Below are 19,560 nucleotides of genomic sequence, written 5' to 3' on the forward strand. Positions count from 1 at the left end.
CAATAAAAATATTCTAATGTGTATAATATTATCAATGAATACTATATGTTGATGTGATTGTTTTCTTCTGATGATTGTGAATATGCAGAAACCTTAAGGTGAAAATGACAAATGGGTAGCACTGGTTCATTTTGAAGTGTTAAGGTGCCGAAGTTTAGGGTGGAATCTCACACATTCAGTCCAAAGAATAGGTTTTCATCTGTCCGAGGACACAGTGGGAATTATTTGGAATGATTTTAAAAGAAAAAATGCCACACCAGACTTGTAAGAGAATACCATCCTCTACTCATCCTGATCGAAGGCAATAACAAAAACTTGAATTTCTGGATTAGACTATCTTAAGACTGCACATACCAGAGTTCCTTTGCCTGGTTTTTGTACTCAAGGTCAAATGTCCAAGAAGATACAAATGAAGGGTGAAAAAAACCAAACCATGATCTATTACCTTGGGGATTTTTTTTTTTTTTTGAAACCCCATGCCTATAGCGAGGAGAGACTTGCCATCTGGAATTCTTCATAACTGTTTTAAATCTATAGACTGATGACTGACCCTGGCTTGTACTTTTGGTCTTAGAAAGTCACCTTCTCAGGCATGGATATTTCGGTACCCTCTTCAACCCCAGAAATGGCCTCGTTAGATGCATTTACCTGGGGTAATTAGGGTTGGCAAGAAATAGACCTTCATAGCTTTCCTCCACACCCTGGCATCACCCAAACTGGGACCAAGAGACCTAACAGAAGTCTGCTTAGGTTCTTGGTATGAATAGATTTATATTTTTACTCCAGGACGAGCCCAAGGTCATGCTAAAATGGAATTTCCAGAAAAACAAAAATTAGCTATTTACCTCTTAAGCCTTGGGGTAAAATTCCATTCCATTTGAATAATGGGAGATTAGACATGTCAGCGTTGTTCCGTTTCTGCTTTCTTAATGATTTAATATATCTACAAAGACTTAATAAATTACAGACAAGGCTTATAATCATTCAGACCATTTTTATTTGTCAGGTACTTCTTTTTCATAGACTGTTATTTCTTACAGGAAAATAAATCCTCAGACTTTTTTTCTATATTCTGTTCTGCCTTAACGGACCTAGAGGAAACATATTTCCTTTTAACAAATATCTCCTTTTAAAAAATGGCTTGTTTCTGTAAAGTATTAACACAGAATGATACACATGCGAACAGATTAATTTTTTTAAAAGGTGGGCCCATCTTCTAAAGCACAAGGATCTCCTAGGACATAGATACGCAATTTTAGAAACGAGTTCCAGATTCCTTCCTCTCTGTCTAGTAAAGATCATTGCTCATCCAAGGCAACATATCCATAATGTGTATTCTTGTAATGCTGCATGGTGAAAGCGAATACAACCAAACTCAGTCACATAACAATGAAAAAAAAAAAGAACTCTACCGTTTGCCAGTCAGGAGAGTTTATTCACAGCTGGTGTGTGTGTCTATGGGTCCATTTGTGGTCTTACCCTAGTACCCAAAATCCACCCTGTGCAGTACCAGACCTCTTTCCTGTAAGTGGTTCAGTAGAGATCTCAGAAAGGCTTCCCCAGGTCTGAACCTGCAGGAAAGTATGTGAAACTCAGAAGGAGAATCACACTGAGGGCTTCTCCTGGGTGGTCCCTGATGTTTGTATCAAGCAGAGGCAGCAGGAGGATGGTCCTCTTCTAGGAAGTCCCCATGGTCTCTGGGTGAACTTATATCCTTCTACATGGTAATCTCTCCTAAATGCCTGTCTGCCTTCACCTCTCTCCTGAGCCCTCGAGCTTTCTACCAACCACGTACAGGATGTCTCCAATCTTAGATATTTCATATCATGCCTGAAACTCGATGCGTTGCTTTCCCGCACCACCAAGCCTGCTTCAACATTCCAGGTCTCACCATCCACAAAGCTGCCCAAGCCAGAAACCTGAGATTCAGCTAGTGACCACTAGCCCTGGTTTGTGCAGAACTTTCCCTGGTTTTGCACTGACAGCTCCATATCCTGGGAAACGCCTTCACCCAGGCAAATTGGGACAGTTGGCATCATGGAGTCAGCAGGAACGCTGCCCTCTCCCTTACACCGCATCCTGTCAGCCACCAATCCTGTCAACTGCTGCTCCCTTCAGGATCTCTGTCTGCGCCACTTCTCTGTGCTCCCTCCAACAGCTTTAGGTCAGGGCCAGGCTGCTCTCATTTCTCACCTGGGTGGTCACAGGAGTCTCCCACCCGTCTCACTGCTCCCACTTTCCTCCCATCACCCACTGTCCCCACTGCAACCAGAGGGACCTTTCTAAAGAGCAGATCTTACTGCGCGAGCATGCATGCACATGTACACACGCATGTGCGCTAAAGCTTAAACCATTTGGTGGCCCACTTTGCCCTTGGGGTAATACCCAGATACCTTGGCTTGACGTAGCATGTGAGGCCTTTTCATCACCTGATTCCTGATTAACGCTTTGCCCCCATTTCTCACTGCTTTCTTCCTCCCTGTCTTTGGCTGAGTTCGTTTTTTCCACAAGGCCATGCTCACTCTTGCCTCTGAGCCTTTGCTCTCTCGGTCCCAGCTCAGCGCCTTGCACCTGTAGGGGCTCTGTAGCTATTTATTAATGAAGGCACGGGGCAACCCCAGGCCTGAGAGATGGGGCGCCAAGTTCCAGCCCTGGTTCTTCCCTTCCCAGCTCTGTGGCCTTCAGGCTGCCACGTCCTTTCTCGAAGCTTCAGTTTTCTTACCTACACACTGAGCATTTTGGTCGGATGACTACGGGATTTCAACTCTGACATTACGATGACATGTTTCTTCATTTCTTACTGATCATTCTAAGTAAGAAGGGGTAAGCAAACAGTCTCAAAATAGGTCTGCAACTGGAGCCAGAGCATTTACTGCAGTGAAATTCTAGTTGGATGATGTGTCTTCTCACATTTGGGGCAAAGATGCTGTTGTAAAATTTTATTTTGGGTTCTAGCAGATGAGGTCATTTAAATGCTGCCGAGGCCGCTCCCTTTAATGCACCACCCCTGTTTTGGTAAATAAATCCCTCTGTTTGCCTTTGTGAAGAGATGCACATGTGAGCTCACACAGTAACTGGCGGTTTACAGGAAAGGGTAGCACTCTGACAACATTAATACAGACGTCCGTAGCGTCCAATTTTGCATGGTTTGGCTTTTTCTCAACAGGCTGACAAAGTCTCTTTGCCCTTTAAGCCAATGTAAAAGGAAGCAAAGGCCCAAGCCCTCTGTCTAGACAGGATCTGTTTCAGAACTCAATCATCTCTACAACTGGATCTGTGTTCACACGCTGAACATTGGCAAACAGGGAGGTCTCCCATCTGGGTAAACTTCTTAACGTCAGTCTCAATAACTTTGAAGAACCCTAGGATTAGTGGATAAACATTCTCTATTTGTTAATGCAGTGACATTTATGCAGTATTGTTATGTGCTAGGCACTGTTCTAGCTGCTGGAGAACCCATTTGTAAATGAGAGATGAAGTTCCTGTCCTGCGGCATTTGTCACGTATAAGGGGCCACAAGCAATAAATAAGAAAATAAATCAGAATGTTAGATGCTGACCATAAGTACGATAAATAAAGTAAAACAGTGACGTGAAAGATGGCCCCGCAGTGACATGGGCAGGGGGCAAATTGATATTGGGTGTTGTCGGCAAAAGACCTCATTAAAGAGGCCACGTTTCAGCTACAGACTGAGTGTCAGGAAAGGGCAGCCCTGCAAAATCCGGGGGCAGAATGTTTCCGGCGAGGAACTAGCACATGCAGCTGCTGTAAGACAGGAATGATAGAATATTCTAGGAGCAGAGAGTCTGCAGCACAGTGAGTGATGGGGACAGGACTAGGAGGTGATGTGGAGGATACGGATGGGACTCGGTTACAAAAGTTCATGTTCACCATTGCAAAGAGTGCGGACCTTATTCTAAGTCTAGCGGGGAGCTGTCGAAAGGTTTAAGCTGAGTGCATCATGATATATATATATATTTGTTAACATTTACCCTAGATGCGTAATGGATAATAGTGGTTTGTGAGAGGTAGAGCATAAAAAGGGAGACCAGATTGGAGGCCATTGTGATAACCCAAGCTAAAGATGCTGGTGGCTTTGACAAGGGTGGTGTCAGGGAAGAAAAGCAGAGGTAGATGAATGTGGATCTGTTTTGCAAATAGAGCGTTTAGATCTCACTCATGGTTTAGGTGTAGGAAATAGAAGGATAAATCAAAGACAGTTCGTGGGTTGTGGGTTTGCATATCCTCTTAAGCTTGAGTAGATGATGTTGCTATTCCCACTGAGATGGGAAAGAAGGAGAGTCCTGTTTTGACCCTACTGGCGTGTGTAGTGGATACCTAAGTGGAATTGTAAGGAGGCAGTTGGAAATATACTTGATATTTATTGTTTTTAAGTTGACCTGTTGGTTTTTGGCCAGTGCCAGCTTTAGGCTAATAAACTTTAGACACTGATTTTATTTTTAACTGAACGCTGCTTTCAGCTGTAGGCAGCTAGATTTACTACTGACAATTGTACAATTGAGACCGATAACATCTGCCTCTTCCTGTTTCTGCCTCTCTTTGTGTTCCTCAGAGCTCCTTCATTAGATGATCAAGAAATTCCAGGGTGAGGAAATTTGCATCATTTTCTTTGAATTCTCCCCTTATAGTTTCTACTCTGTTGTTGAGGGAAAAATCATATTATTGGATAAAAGAAAAGCTGTTTCTAGACTAGTGTAGTTGGGGGCTGTATGTGTAAACACATATACTATTAGATACGTGTTTTGTTTTTGTTTTGCTTTTAACTAGTTGTGTGCATCTTGGGCAGGGGCAGGGGTGTGGAGTGGGCGTGTGGGTGCTCTTGTCTTTAACTCCTCTGTCAGGGTCAACATTTAGGCCATTCTTCTTTCCCCATGAATGTAGTTTTGCATGTTTCTTGTCACAAGTACTATTTCTAAAGCATTTAAAAATCAGAAAGAACTGTATCTAGTATTGTCACATCCTCTGTGAACCATACTTAACATGTTCTGTTTAGCAAAAGGAGGGTAGGACGGGAGAAAATGATGGTGTAGCTAGTAATAGGGATGGATAGGTTTTGACTAATTTGGGCTAAAACCAAAGGGGTTTTCTTATTTCTGGGCTCTCATAATGGTCCGTGTTGTTCTTGGGAAAGAGTTCTACAGATTTTCTGTACTGGGAGAGGGAGGAACACTGTCTCACATCTTCAAGACCCCAGGAGCCATGGCATGTCTTCCAAGGAAAAAAGTCAAGCCACCGTCGACTCTCATTTGTCACCTGCACCGTGAGGCCCAGGGAAGCAGCCACAGGGCTGGCCCATGTGCCAGTGTGGGACGCCCAGCACGCCGGGATAACAGCTAACCGGAGCACCTTGCCTTTGTTCTCTTCCGAGTCCTCCGATAGCCACAGGGTCTCGTGTAGTGGAAGCACTGAAGGTTGCTATCTCATGGTAGCACTGATTCTCAAGGATGGCTTCTTGGAAGTTGTGGAGCTGTGAGAGACTCTGAAGGCCAGGCAGGCTGTTTCTGAATGGGAAAGAGAGAAAGGTGTTCCAGAGGTCAGAGGCAACCAACCAAAACCCAGGGAGTCCAAAGTGAGACGATGGGATGGTGTAGGGATCGTTGACAAGTTCATGAACTACTGTGGGAGAAACGCCAGTGACTTCTGCGGTTACATTTGGCCAGACAGGCTTCGTGGGCCTGTGGTCAGTGGATGGAGGAGACAGCTGGCACCATGGCGTGTTGTTGGAGTCACGGAGCCCCCGTGAGCTGCGCTGGGTGAGGAGAAGTGTAGGGCCCAACAGGTCTCTCTGTCTGGCAATAATTTCCCTAGACGTTCCTGTTGCTGCACATTAGTGACCGTTCAACATCTGCTTTTTTTACCGTTGCATTTTAGTTGCTGACAGTATGCATTTCGGATTTTCTAAATGCTTCACATTTTTCCTCTTTTGCAAGCAGCTTGAATGGGCAGGTTGCCTACTTTTAAGGAGATGCTGCCTTTGTCTGTATTGGACCTTAACAGTTCCATGGACCTTCACGATGAACGAAGAAAACACATAGCTTTTCTTTTTTAAATTGAGGAATGCATTGTGACCCCTACCTGTATACCTGGAGCCAGCAAGGACTTTGGGACGAGCCTAAAGTCAGACTCCCAAATAAATCACTTTAGAAGCTTTTGCTTTCATTTCTCTGAGCAGCCAATTATCAAACATTTTGCAGTGGGTGTATGTTTGTGTCCTTGGAGTGAAATACGGAGTCACATGGAGAATAAACCAGAGCCGAAAAGCTACTAGCAGTCAAGAGGATTTAGACACCTTTATTAGTTTTTGAAAAGGATAGATCTTTGGCAGTTCTCTGGAGGTCCAGTGGTTAGGACTCCGCGCTTTCCCTGCCGAGGGTGCAGGTTCAATCCCTGGTCAGGGAACTTAAGATCCCACGAGCCCTGTGGCGTGGCCTAAATAAATAAAGTAAAAGGGATAGATTTTTATAGTTGTTGAAGCATTTTTAAATTCATTTAAAGAGTGCACTGGGGCTTCCCTGGTGGCGCTGTGGTTGAGAGTCTGCCTGCCGATGCAGGGGACACGGGTTCGAGCCTTGGTCTGGCAAGATCCCACATGCCGCGGAGCAACTAAGCCCGTGCGCCACAACTACTGAGCCTGTGCTCCGCAACAAGAGAGGCTGCGATAGTGAGAGGCCCGCGCACCGCGATGAAGAGTGGCTCCAGCTTGCCGCACCTAGAGAAAGCCCTCGCACAGAAACGAACACCCAACACAGCCATAAATAAATTAATTAATTAATTAAAAAAAAAAGAGTATACTGACCAGTGTGTGCGGAAGTTGATCACAAATTCATCGGTGAATTTCCTGTTTTGGTTTCTCCTGCCCAAGATCTCATTCATATATTTTAAAGAAGTTTGAGATTCAATTCAATATTATGTTTTTAACATATATGATATGCATGTGTAAGTCATACATGGTTACCTGTCAACATTTATTATGTATCTACTAGATATCAGGAGCACTGCTGCCTGTTTCCATAAATGTCTCCTTTAATCCTAACACCAGCCCTGGAAGTGTTAATACTTAACCCCACTTTATTATTTTTTTAAAGAATTATATGTTTTGTTTGTTTGTTTTGGGGTTTTTCTAATATTTATTTGGTTGCACCAGGTCTCAGCTGCAGCAGCCGGGCTCCTTAGTTGTGGCTCCAGGGCTCCTCAGTTGCAGTTCGTCAGCTCCCCATCTACGCCATCCGAGCTCCCAGTTGTGGCATGCATATGGGATCTAGTTCCCTGACCAGGGATCGAACCTGGGTCCCCTGCACTGGGAGCACCGAGTCCTATCCACTGCACCACCAGGGAAGTCCCTTTAAAGGCAAGGAAACTGAGGTATTCAGGCCTTATGTGACTTTCGTAAGTACCAAGTGGCAGAGCTTGGCTCAAACTAGTTGAAGTCTCCTGGCACCAAGACCTAGCTCTGTCTTCCTTTCATCCTCCTTTATCAATTAGTAGCCGTTGTAAATAAAAGGAACCCAGGCACAGCCAGTATTTACACACGTAGTGGTACCTGGGTTCCAGGCAGAAAAGCTTTACTTAACAGGACCCTGGTCAGGAAATTCGCAAATCACTTTTGCTGTGCTGTCCAATGTCATTACCACTAGCCACAGATGGCTAATTAAATTTAATTAAAATGAAATGAAATGAAAAATTCAGTGTCTCCGTTGCCACCAGCCATACTTCAAGTGTTCGGTAGCCACCTGTGGCTGGTGGCTCCTTTTGGATGGTGCAGAAGGAGAACACTCCTATTATCACAGAAGGTTGTTTTGGGCAGCACTGCCAGCTCGAGACTTTGGTCCAACCCACAGAATTTTCTCATCGGTGATCCCCTGCGATATCTGTCGACAAGTGAATACTTGGCTGGACCTCCCCGGTCCCCTCTCCTTTGACAATGGTGCGTGTCTGTCCAGATACTTCACATTCTGCTCACTTTTTCTTCCAAGGAGGAAGTTGGCCGGATATGGAAGATGGAGCTGCTTAAAGAATCGGATGGGCTGGGAATTCAGGTTAGTGGAGGCCGAGGATCAAAGCGCTCACCTCACGCTATCGTTGTCACCCAAGTGAAGGAAGGAGGTGCCGCTCACAGGTGACTAGATAACTCTCCCTTTCTCTGCCTCCTTGTCTTCCCCCCCCTTCCCTTCCCCCGGGTGCCAGGACTCTGGGCATTACAGTTTACAAGGATGATGCTGGAGCACGGGAGGAGATCGGGCACCAGTGGTTCTAATTAAACACCCCTCTGAGCACAGGAAGTGGTTCATTGCTGGGGCTATTGCCAGCTCTGCCACAGCATGAAGGAAGATTAGATTTCTTTCTAATCCAGTTTGAGTGTCAAGTGAATGTTACTTATCCTGACTTTTGGGATGTTTGTGCCACGTGGTTCCTTATCCACGCATTGGAACACCACATCCCTGACATCGTCACTCCCATGAGACTGTGGCTGATGACTTGGGAAAGTGATGGGGTTTAAATGTGACCACAGTTCGTGTGCCGTGTCTGGATTCGTCGGGTCTATCCAGATTTGATCCACACTTAGATATGTGTGTCTCTGCCGTGCAGATGTGGGGGGGGAAAATAAATGTGAATTTTCTCCTTGTGACCTGAAAACAATTCACACTGTAAAGCTTCTTTTTTAAACTGAACAGTCATCTGAAGTAGGAAGAGGGACAGTGCTTAGGCAGAGCATGTCAAAGAAGAAGTCCATGTTGAGTTAGAGGGATGTAGCCGTCCCCAAATGTAAGCTAATGCCATGTAGCTAGTTGCTTCTGTATACATAGGGCGTCTACTGTTTGCAGAGCACAGTGGGACGCGTATATATGTTGGATGTCCATACATATACAGTAGGTGGATAAAGGTAGAGTTTCACTGATGAGGGAGGTGAATCTAGTCTGGAATCAGTGTTCGGTCCAGGTACCCTGACGCTAAGGGGGAGTTGGCAAACCAGAGCAGTATTGGCCTGCTCCAGACCGAGGGAGCTCTCAGAAATGGATCTCATGAGACACAGTTGAAGGAGCTCGAAGTATTTAGTCTGAGGAATAGAATACCAAAGAGAGGACCAGGGCACAAACTATCAAAGTGTTTCATGCTCATCAGTCCCCTAAGTAGAGAGTACGATCCTGATAACTCAAGTAGACATAAGATTAACTGCAGGTGTCACTTATCTGGGTGGCAGTAATTATTGACAGATTAAGACCTTAGATAGTTTGTATGCAGAAGAGCATCATTACACTTCCCAAATGATGGATGCTTTAAGGAACTCGCATGAGATAGCCATTTTCCCATTAGTCCTAGGTTTCAGGTTCTAGTCTGTCTTTGGAAAGTTGGCAATTAGGAAATTCCTGTGCTCAGAGATGAGCTTATGTAGAACTGTTCTTTCCTATTTTCCATGTGAGCTATTTCTAGTGGGTCTCACCATTTTCTTACAGCCTTAGCTTAGATATGTGTGTGTGTGTGTGTGTGTCTGGGTATTTAATTTATATGTGGGGCATTCTAGTTAATAACTGGAGATGAGAAATGTGGGATTAAAAAGGAACAGGGACAGAGGTGATCTTGATGGTGGTGTGGAGAAGTAAGCCCAGGGACGCTGGCCCAAACCACTACGTTCTCCTGTATTCCTGAATCCCTCTCCTCCAGAGTGCCCACCCACATACCTCTTTGACGTTCCAGTTTGCTTGTTCTCTGTGGTTTTCCTCTTCCATTCTCTTTCCATCCTGAGCAACAGCCCGGGGTTCTTAGCCTTTCTCTGCTTTAGGGATTTTTGAAGAACAGAAAGCAGAGGCTCTCAGAGTCTCTGGTGCCTCCTGTCTTCTGTTAAAACCTAGATTCATAGAAAAGATTATGATGCATGCCCTAGAGGACACAGAGAGGGACTGGTAAGGGGGGGAGGATAGAGAACTTGGTCAATTCATTGAAACAAAGCAAGGAGGAGAGAGTCCATAGATTAGAGAGAAACAGAGCGGGGTGAATCTGGGAGTGTTGGAGACAAGCATGGGTCCCAGCCAATCCTGGATGCCGATGTAAAGCCTTCAGAGGGGATGGTGGAATCCTGGGCTTTGGGTCTCTCAGCCTCACCAGATTTCCCATCCCATATTTAGCGATGGAGATGAAAAGCCTCTGACTGCTTTGGGATCAAGGGAGACCAGGCCATTGGAGGCTCAGTTGGAACCCACACACTGTTAACCCACCATGATTGACGGGACCTGCCTGGTGCTCTGTAACAGTCTGCCACCCTTGACCCACTGTAGGGCAGGCAGACCCCGTGACGACTGGGCCTCCTGCCAGCCCAGTGGGAAGGAAACTCCAGGTCGTTCACTTAATTTAAAGGAAATAAAGAAATAGAACACGTTTGTACGCCTGTGTGGTACACCAGGTCTGATACGTACAACAGCAAGCGGTAACTTAGGCAGTTTCTTTGTTCATTTTTCTGTTCATCCTTCTGCTTATGAAGCTTGGCGGTAGGGACACAAAGAAGAAGGAGGCGTTGTGAGACTTTACCCTGGAGGCCCTGTAGCTCTTGGGGGCGGGGTTACAGACACACATGGTGTAGTGCCACAGGTGCCGCGGAGGAAATCTGGGCAAGGGTGTGTCACCTAGGAAAAGAGAGGAACGTGGGTTAGAGAAGGATCCCTGGTGAGCTTAGGTTACCTTCGCTCTTTTGGGGCTCAGCTGAGACTCAGATGATGACTCAGTCTCAAGGGCAGGGTGGCAGGTAGGACTAGAGAAAAGAATGACCCCGAAAGCCTTGGGGTCTCGGTTCCTCTATCACATCTCCACTTGGATGGAAGATGTTTCGTTGTCGTTGATGTGGGATAGGGTGGTAACTTGAGATGGTGCTTGTTACTAAACGACCATCTGAAATCGTGAAGCCCGTCACTCCCCTAACTGGGCAGACAGAAGGATGAAGCAGTCCCATCCCAGCTGTCTCCAGCTGTCCCTTCTCCTCTTTAGCCCATTCTTAACTGTCCCCTCTCACAGCCCTCCCCAGCTCCAGGAAGGTGGCCCTTCTCCAGCCCAGAATGTTTTGACGAGGGATTTTTTTTCCCATCTCCGTTTCCTCAGGGATGGCAGACTGTCCTTAGGAGATGAGCTGCTGGTAATCAATGGTCACTTACTAGTCGGGCTCTCCCACGAGGAAGCTGTGGCCATTCTTCGCTCAGCCACCGGAGTGGTTCAGCTGGTGGTGGCCAGCAAGGTAGGTGGTTTTTGTTTGTTTTGTAGAATATTTTAAATGGTGGCGGTGGTTTCAAGCCCTCCCCATGTACGACCCCCCCCCACCCCACATACACACGCATATGCGTACTTGCCTTTACCTTGGGCCATTCAAATAGCCATGATTCTACGGTGCGAGCCCACAAGGGACCCTGAGCTAAAGGGCATTTAATCATCTTGCCTTCCTTGAAGGGTCTTTATGGGTATAGCTAGGAGATGGAAAAGCAATAACAGGACTAAGGAAAAGGGAAGAATGGGAGGGTAGGAGGAAAGACAGGGGGGACAGAGTAGCAACTGGTCCAGGGGGAAACCAAGGAGGAGATGTGGAAGTCAGTGGGACAGCAGGGGCGGGAGGGGGGCGGGAGATGCGCATCTTCCAGGTCCCGCCGGAAGGACAGGCTACGGGCTGCCGGGGCCCCCTCGCAGCACAGAGTGTTGGTGCTGGAAGAAGCCTCGTGAACCCCGCTTGTCCCGCCACACCCCCGCCCTCTTCCTCCTCAGTTTTACAAATGACCCAGCGAGGCAGAGCTTCCGCGGGGGCTCCCGTCTCAAGGAGGCCTTGATTCTGCCGCCGGCAGTGCGGCCGGGACCCTGGTTCTTGACCCCCAGTGGTGTCTGTCTGTCCCCTCCGTCTCGCTGCCACTTCTTCGTCACCCAGCCTCGGGCTGGGACTTCTTTCACCCCCACCCCCGGAGTGTGTAAAAGTAGTGCTGATGTGCGGGGTCCCCATCTGCTTTCTCCCCGGGGTCTCGCCAGCCTTAGAGAACTGGGTAGAGGCGGCAGGATGCCCCAGCTGTGTGGCAAGAGGGGAGGAACTGGGCTGTCTGGGATCTGCTCCACTGTCTGAGGAGATGGTGCTGCTGTTGAGACCAGGGAGGGGCCCACAGGACGCGGGGGCTTGTGCAGTGGGGCCACGGGCGTATCCCAGTGCTAGCTGAGGGGAGAACGGGTGTGAGGCCCCCCAGTCCTTAATCCTTTGCAGCAATACGCCCTTGACAGGATGGCTGCTTTCCCCCGGTTATCCCTGATGCGATTTTTAAACCCCGCATCTACAGGTTTTTATATATTTTCTTTCTTAGAGTGCACGGTCTATTGCCTATTTGGGGAGTGTTTAATAAATAGATGAGAAGAGTATTTTGAGCCATCTGAAAAATTGGCTTTCCTCCCTTGATACCGTTTACCCCAAGTCCCTGAGCTAGACCCTTAGGCTTCCAACCAGAATCTAGAGCCTTGGCAAAGACTTGGCAGGAAGAGCTGACACTGAGGCCCTGGAGGCAGGAGTTGAGACACTCTCCATCCATAGGCCCCCTCCTCCCCTCCCAGAGATGCCGTGGGGCATCCCCTCCCTAGGGGTGGGGAAGGAGCAAAGCTAGGGATGTTCTTGGTCAGCCTGGTGAATCCCACAAGGAGGGAAAGGCTGTGAGGGAAGGAGAAACAAATTCCTCATTTGGCCAGATGTGGTGGGAGTTTGGAAAGCATTACTGGTTCTTACACACACACACGCACACACGCACGCACCACACACAGTCCTATCTTTGCACGGCCCACCTCCCCACAGCCTGCAGCTTAAGAGCACAGGGGTTCTGCACAGGTGGTATACCATGTCCCCCAAACCTTTATTTCTGTGCTCACTTCTTTCTCCTGCTAGTTGGAAAATGAGGAAGAGAAGTCTCTTCAAACAGCCATTATCCACAAACACACTACACAAAGAAAATAAAAACAAAAAGGGGCCACTCATGGGTAATTAAGGGGCACACATGAGATTTTTGAAAACAAATTTTGGAGTCTGACCAATATTTTCACTCACTGACTTGAAGGAAGAAAGACACTCACATGTATTGGGTTCCACTGGGTGCCAGGCAGTTCGTACCTACTATCTCATTTAATTCTTAAATCCCATGAGAGAGCCATTCATTCATTTTATTCAGAGGATGAAGCTAAAATCTAAGAAGATAATTAATTTGCCCGGAGGTCACACAAGCAGTGGGTGACAGAAGCAAGTTTCATCCTGGGTTCATTGGACTTCAGAGTTTCATGCTGCCCCTTAGTCGCATAAGATATAAAGGACACCAGAGTCAACGGTATTAGAAAAAGGTAATGTGTTCCTGCCAGAGGCCTGGACATTTAGGGACACTTGCTGGGGACTTTGTAGGGCTGAGCAGCATCCAGAGCTGAGGAACAGGTGTCCATTCTGCTTTTCCATCCGTTGACTCTTGGCCAGCAGTCCTGAGCTATGGCCCTAAGGCTGACCCAGTCCTCAGAGTTGCGACTCCTTCCCATTTGCTCCATTTACAAGTAGGCAGTACGCTGTTACGGCAGCTGCCTGCTCTTTGTTCTGAGCTTAATCTACACCATCCAAGGTGCTCATCCGTGGAGGAGAAACAAGAAGTCAATCTTTAGGCACCTCTGGGCATCTGTTCCTTTTCTTCATCCCACAAGACCAAGTCATCCACAGGCTTTGTTTCTGTCTTTATATATGAAGAGAGGGAGAAAAGAAAAAGAACTTTTGACTTACTGAATATAGGAGTGATAAAATATCTAAATTCATTATTGCAGATAATCGTCACCTTGTCACAACACTTTAAGGCATTGTTTTGGAGATACAGCAGTTACTTTCTTCTGGAGAGGGTGTCTCATGTTTCCACACAAATGTCATTTGTGTATACAGAGGAGCTTAGAAAGTTTTTGTTGAATGAATAAACTCAGAATATCCAAGTTCGTTCTGATATTCCTAGAAGTACATGCATAGAAATACAGCTTTTTCTCGTGCCCTCTCTCTTTTTTGTTTCACTGTTGGTTTTTATTAACAAGAAATATGTATTCATTATATCTAATGTAGAAAGCCCAGAAAAATATAGAGAAGAAAAAGAAGATAAAATGTTTGTAACACCGCCAACAGTAACTCTCCACTAACTGGTGTGTCCTTCCAGACAGGAACGCATATGTGTGTGCAAATACACAGCACGTTTTCTTTTAAATGGAATCAAACACACGGAGGCAGTGCACCTGGAGGCAGTCCCACCCGTCCCATTCAGGTGCCAGCACAGCCCTTTAAAACCTGTGTATCTTGAGCAACTTACTACATCCCTCGAAGTCTGACTTGTACAATGAGAATCAATAACTGCTTCACGGGATGTTCGGAAGATTCAATGAACTATAAAGGGTTCTGAACAATGTAGTTGGTCACAGTGAGCACTTGGAGAAATGTGCTCCTTTATGGTTATCACACAGTATTGTATCCAGTTTATTATTACATCTGTTATTAATACAGTTCTTACATATTATTTTTAACCCGCTTTTTCGGTAAGTAACATACTATAAGAGCGCTTCCCACATCAGGAAATAAATTTCTAGAGCAGCATTTTTTATGGCCGCGGAGTATTCCATCCTGTGGCTATTGTGAAATTTACTCAGCAGTTGGGACTTTCACTTTTTTTAAGCTTTCTATTAATAGCTGAGCAGAATTGACATCCCAGAAGAGGACTCAACTCACTTTCTCATTAATAGCTCTTTTTCCCTTCCTCGGGCAAAGTCTAAAAGTATGGTTTCACAAATTACTGATCTAAAATGATGAGCTTCAGGTACCTTGAAGGTGGAAACTGCATCAAACTAGTAACAAACGACATTGTCACCAGGTGCCAACTCAGTAGTAGTTTGTAACGTCCCTTGTGTAAGATGGGTATTTTTTGTTATTCTCTTTTCTGTCAGCCCCCAAGGAATATGATGATCAACACTCTCCAGGTGTTTCCTTCCTTGTAGAAATTGCTGGTATGGGGGAAAGAGGAGAGGACACATTGCTCCTCTTCTCTGGCCTCAGATCAGCCCTGCAGCCCCGGTCCCTGGCCTCACGTGCTGTGTCATTTCCCAGGAGAGCTCTGGGCTCCTGTGTGTGCCTCATTTGTCCTTGGGATTGTCACGTGGTCTCACTGATCTCGCCTGCATCCCTCAACCCATTCTGCCCTTATTTGTGTGTAGGAAGGAAGGGCTGTGTTGATGAAGCCCCCTTTGGAGTCTCATCTTAATGGAGTCTGATTCCATCTGTTTTTGTTGACCTTTAAACGTTGTTCAAGGGCTGCTTTCATGGCAGAGGCATTATCAGTCCCCACAGTGATTCACTGAACAGTCTAATCTCTTTCTGATGACCATGGGCCTGTGAGATGAGCAATGAGGGAGGGGAAGATATGGTGGATGTTTAAGCTCTGAGCTAGGCCTGGGGACACTGCACTGAGTAGACATGGTTTGAGGAACTCTCAGACAAGCAGGGGAGATAGATGAGTAAGTTAGACACACACAGCGAGGCGATAAACAGTAGAGGACGTTAGAGGGGAAAGGAGAGGCAAATGCCTCCAGAGGTGATCCAGGAAGGCTTGCAGGAGACTATGCTCAGGCTTTGCCCAGAGAGGCCTTAGTCATGAGAGGAAGGGTGGTCTAGGCAGGGGAGCTGCTGGTGGAAAAGGCAACAGGGCAGGGGAGAGCCCGGTGTGTTTGAAAGTCAGTACAGCTTGAATGGAAGGGATGGGAGAATGGAGGGGGGTGAGTTTGGAGAGCTGGGCAGAGGCCAAATCTCTGATGTTAGCCTGCCAATGAGGGAGTTTAAACTATATCCTGAAAGTAAGACAGGGGAGGGCATTGAAGGATCTTAAGTTCAGGGAGATTAGATTGCGCATAGAAACATTCACCTAAGAAACATAGAATCATCAAGGAAAAAAAATGGGGGCTTCCCTGGTGGCGCAGTGGTTGAGAGTCCGCCTGCCGATGCAGGGGACGCGGGTTCGTGTCCCGGTCCGGGAGGATCCCACATGCCGCGGAGCGGCTGGGCCCGTGAACCATGCTTGCACCCCTGGAAATGTGGAACCTGCACTCCATATAGGCTTTGGATTGGGAGCACGTGACCACCCGCAGTTGACTCAGCTAGGTTTACCTTGACCTTGACATCATGGGGTAACTCGTGGGCCTTTCATTGTGTCCCCATAGGAAAGCTCTGCAGAGGACCTCCTCAGGCTAACATCTAAGAGTTTGCCTGATCTGACCAGTTCGGTAGAGGACGTGTCCTCTTGGACCGACAACGAAGACCAGGAGCCGGACGGGGACGAGGACGAAGGAACTGAATCGTCTTCCGTCCAGGGAGCGGTAAGTGTGCCTGTGCTTTCCCGGGCTACTCTGCTGGGGTGATGTTTTCCTGAAGACATGGGTGCCAGGATCAGAGATAAAAGCTTGAGATAGATATAGATAGTATGGTCGAGACTGGGATGGGAGAGGACCAGAGTGCATCTTTTTATTTTTTTGTCAGAATCATCCAGAAAAATCTGTGAGGGTAATACTTTTTATTTAAGAAAAAAAAAAAATGACACTGGAATTGACACTGGAAATACGAGAGCAATTGGGTATTGAGTTCAGTGCGTATATCAATTTCTAAGAAGTCTAATATATACAAGGGTTTTATGGCTACTTCTTGATATAGTGTTTGAAAACTATCGTTTGTGAATTTAAACTTAGACTGAGAGATGTCCGGTTGAAAGTGGAATGTTAAAATAACACAGAACCCATCCAGGTGAAGTTGTATAGATGTGTCTCCCTGTTTTCATGAAATCAGGACTTTCCCACGGCTTGTAGCGCTTCCTTACCCAGCCTGTGACGCCTCACGCCCTCGTGGGCTGCTCCCCAGCGTGGTCTGGCACAGAGTCGGGAGGGCTTGTGGTTAGCTGTGGTTGCAGTGCAGCTCTGTGGTCACCTTTTTGTATTGCAGATCTGGTAGATACGTCATTTTTAGTGTAAAACCTTGTTAGCCACTGTTCCCCATCCAACCAGCCCTAGGGAGGGTGCTTGCTTTCTGCCATTTGGAACCCTTACTCCTTCCCATCAGCACTGAACCTAGTCAGCATGGGTAAGCGTTGGGAAATTTGTTTATAATTAGGCCTTAGAACAGGGTTCCCCAAACCCCGGTACTAGTCCACGGCCTGTTAGGAACCGGGCCGTACAGCAGGAGGTGAGCGGCGGGCAAGCGAGCGAGGCTTCATCTGCTGCTCCCATCGCTCACATTACTGCCTGACCATCCCCACCCCGTCCGAGGAAAAATTGTCTTCCACGAAACCAGTCCCTGGTGCCCAAAAGTTTGGGGACCTCTGCCTTAGGAGACAACAAAAAAAAAAATCTCTTTTCCCATTTACATGATATGCTATTTGAATTTAAGGAAGAAAAAGCTACTTTTCCCCTTTCTTTATGATCACGGGAGTTCCAGGGCCACTGAGTATGGTGGTGCAGATTGTGGACTGCACAAAGGTGCCACATCTAAGGGAGCACCATTTACATCGTGAACTTCATAGGCTTTTATGTTTATGAGGACAGTTTTCTGGAAGATGGCAGTAAAGAGTTTTGCTCGAACAAAATCAGTACGTTAAGACAATTTTCCAGTAAAAGAAGGAAAACATCTTGAAGAAGTGGTACTTTTTGTAATTTTCCCAGAGGTCTTGTACAGGCCCATTGTTGATTTCAAAAACGGTTCCAACAGCTTTTCCCTCAAAGGAAAGCTTTCTCAGAAGACTAACCTATAAAGCAAGTCGATCAGAGCTGAACGGATGGGGTTAAAGTAAACAGTTTAGAGACAGCTGTGTGATTATTCCCGCCTCTGTATTATGACACCATTCAGTAGCCACTTTTTCCTTACTTTTTCCCTTAATTTTACTTTTGGTAAGGATAGAAACCACACTAATGGTCATGACCTCCACTGTCTCCCTGACTGACCTCTGCCCACTTCTTGGGCCTCACCTCACACCAAGCTCACTGCCCGTCCTGCAGTCCTTCATGATGACCGTACATTTATCTGCCGTAGGACCTTTGCACATGCTGTTCTGTCTCTCTGGAATCCTCTTTGCCTGACTGACTCCAATTCACTTTGGGTTTTGGGGTTTTTTTAAAATTTTTACTGCAGTAGAGTGGCTTTACAGTGTTGTGTTAGTTTCTGCTGTGCAGCAAAGTGAATCAGCTATACGTATACATATAGCCCCTCTTTTATTGGATTTCCTTCCCATTTAAGTCACCACAGAGTGTTGAGTAGAGTTCCCTGTGCTACATGGTAGGTTCTCATTAGTCATCTATTTTATGCATAGTATCAATAGTGTATATATGTCAATCCCAATCTCCCAATTCATCCCACCCCACCCTTCCCCCTTGGTGTCCATATGTTTGATCTCTCTGTCTGTGTCTCCATTTCATCTTTTGGATCCTTTAGTGTTACTTCCTCAGAGAAACTTCCAGAATATATCCAATCTATATTAAATCTCTTAGCTCTCATACCAAGACCATATGGCTTCCCCTGAACTGCTTGTTACATTTAGATTTGTGATTATTTGATTAAAATCTGTTTCTCTCGTCCAACTGTGAACTCCATGAGATGTAGGAATGCGATGACTGCCTTGAGTTCCCAGTGAATCCCTAGAATGTAGCCAGTACATCTAGTGCTGAGTTATAAATAACTAAATAAATTTAGAAGCAGACAACAGGACAAGCATTCATTGAAAACTAATGAAAAAATGACAACAAAATCTAACTAGATTTATCCACCATAAACATTACAGTTACACCCCTGGCTCGTAGCTGACTGTATCATGGCAGCCTCAGAGGGCTGATGGGGCAATAGCCACGTTCCAGCCCCTATAGGAATGACCTGCAGAGACGTTCCCTGGATAAGCCTCGAACAGGCTGATCATCATGTGTCTCTTCTCCCACTATTGTCCACCCATCCTTTAAGGCCACGATCTTTCTGCGTCTACCCACCCTTCCTCCCTGGGACCTCCCCTGCCCTTGCCGTTCTCTGTTGGTACAGCAGTCACCCTCTGTACAGAAGGGTAATGGAGTGTGTGGCAGTCCAGCCAGCAGACCTCTCAACTCCAGCCTGACTCCGCTATTCCCACCTTTCTAACCAGACATGGCTCTCCAGCCCGGCTCCAGCCCACAACTTCTCCCCTCACATGCCCACAGTCTGGAGAGCTCGCCCCTGCTGAACAGATCCCACTGCTCGTCAGCTGTGCCCTGCCCAGCTCAGCCAGTTTTCAATGGAGAGTTAAGTAAGCTCTGGATTTAAAGAGAGGAAAACTCTGCAACATACCTGCACCTCCTCTGAGAAAGCCCAGAGCCAGTAATGTGGCACAGTAGTCTGTAGAGAGGTTATAGTCTGCATATATTTTTTAATCTCATAATTCATAATCTCTTGCAAAAAAATCTAAGGAATTATTTGTCTAGGAATTTTTTTACACTAAATACTGCTCTAATAAATGGGCCATTACATTTATTAAATGTGTTACATGT

At 46.4% G+C, this 19,560-nt stretch overlaps 1 protein-coding gene across 7 annotated transcripts in view; it reads left to right on the forward strand.

Annotated features, from left to right (window-relative positions):
- Nucleotides 1-19,560, forward strand: part of PDZD2 (PDZ domain containing 2) — a 377,353-nt gene that overhangs the window by 280,482 nt on the left and 77,311 nt on the right. For 6 of the 7 annotated variants that reach the window (XM_079916132.1, XM_079916129.1, XM_079916131.1 and 3 more), the window contains 3 exons: nucleotides 7,995-8,137; nucleotides 11,107-11,239; nucleotides 16,231-16,386. In XM_079916132.1, the coding sequence (XP_079772258.1) occupies nucleotides 7,995-8,137; nucleotides 11,107-11,239; nucleotides 16,231-16,386 (432 nt within the window). The remainder of the gene's footprint in view (nucleotides 1-7,994; nucleotides 8,138-11,106; nucleotides 11,240-16,230; nucleotides 16,387-19,560) is intronic. The other variant, XM_079916135.1, reaches the window with a different exon arrangement.

Source organism: Stenella coeruleoalba (genome assembly GCF_951394435.1).
Source record: "Stenella coeruleoalba genome assembly, chromosome: 3".
Lineage (NCBI taxonomy): Eukaryota > Metazoa > Chordata > Mammalia > Artiodactyla > Delphinidae > Stenella > Stenella coeruleoalba.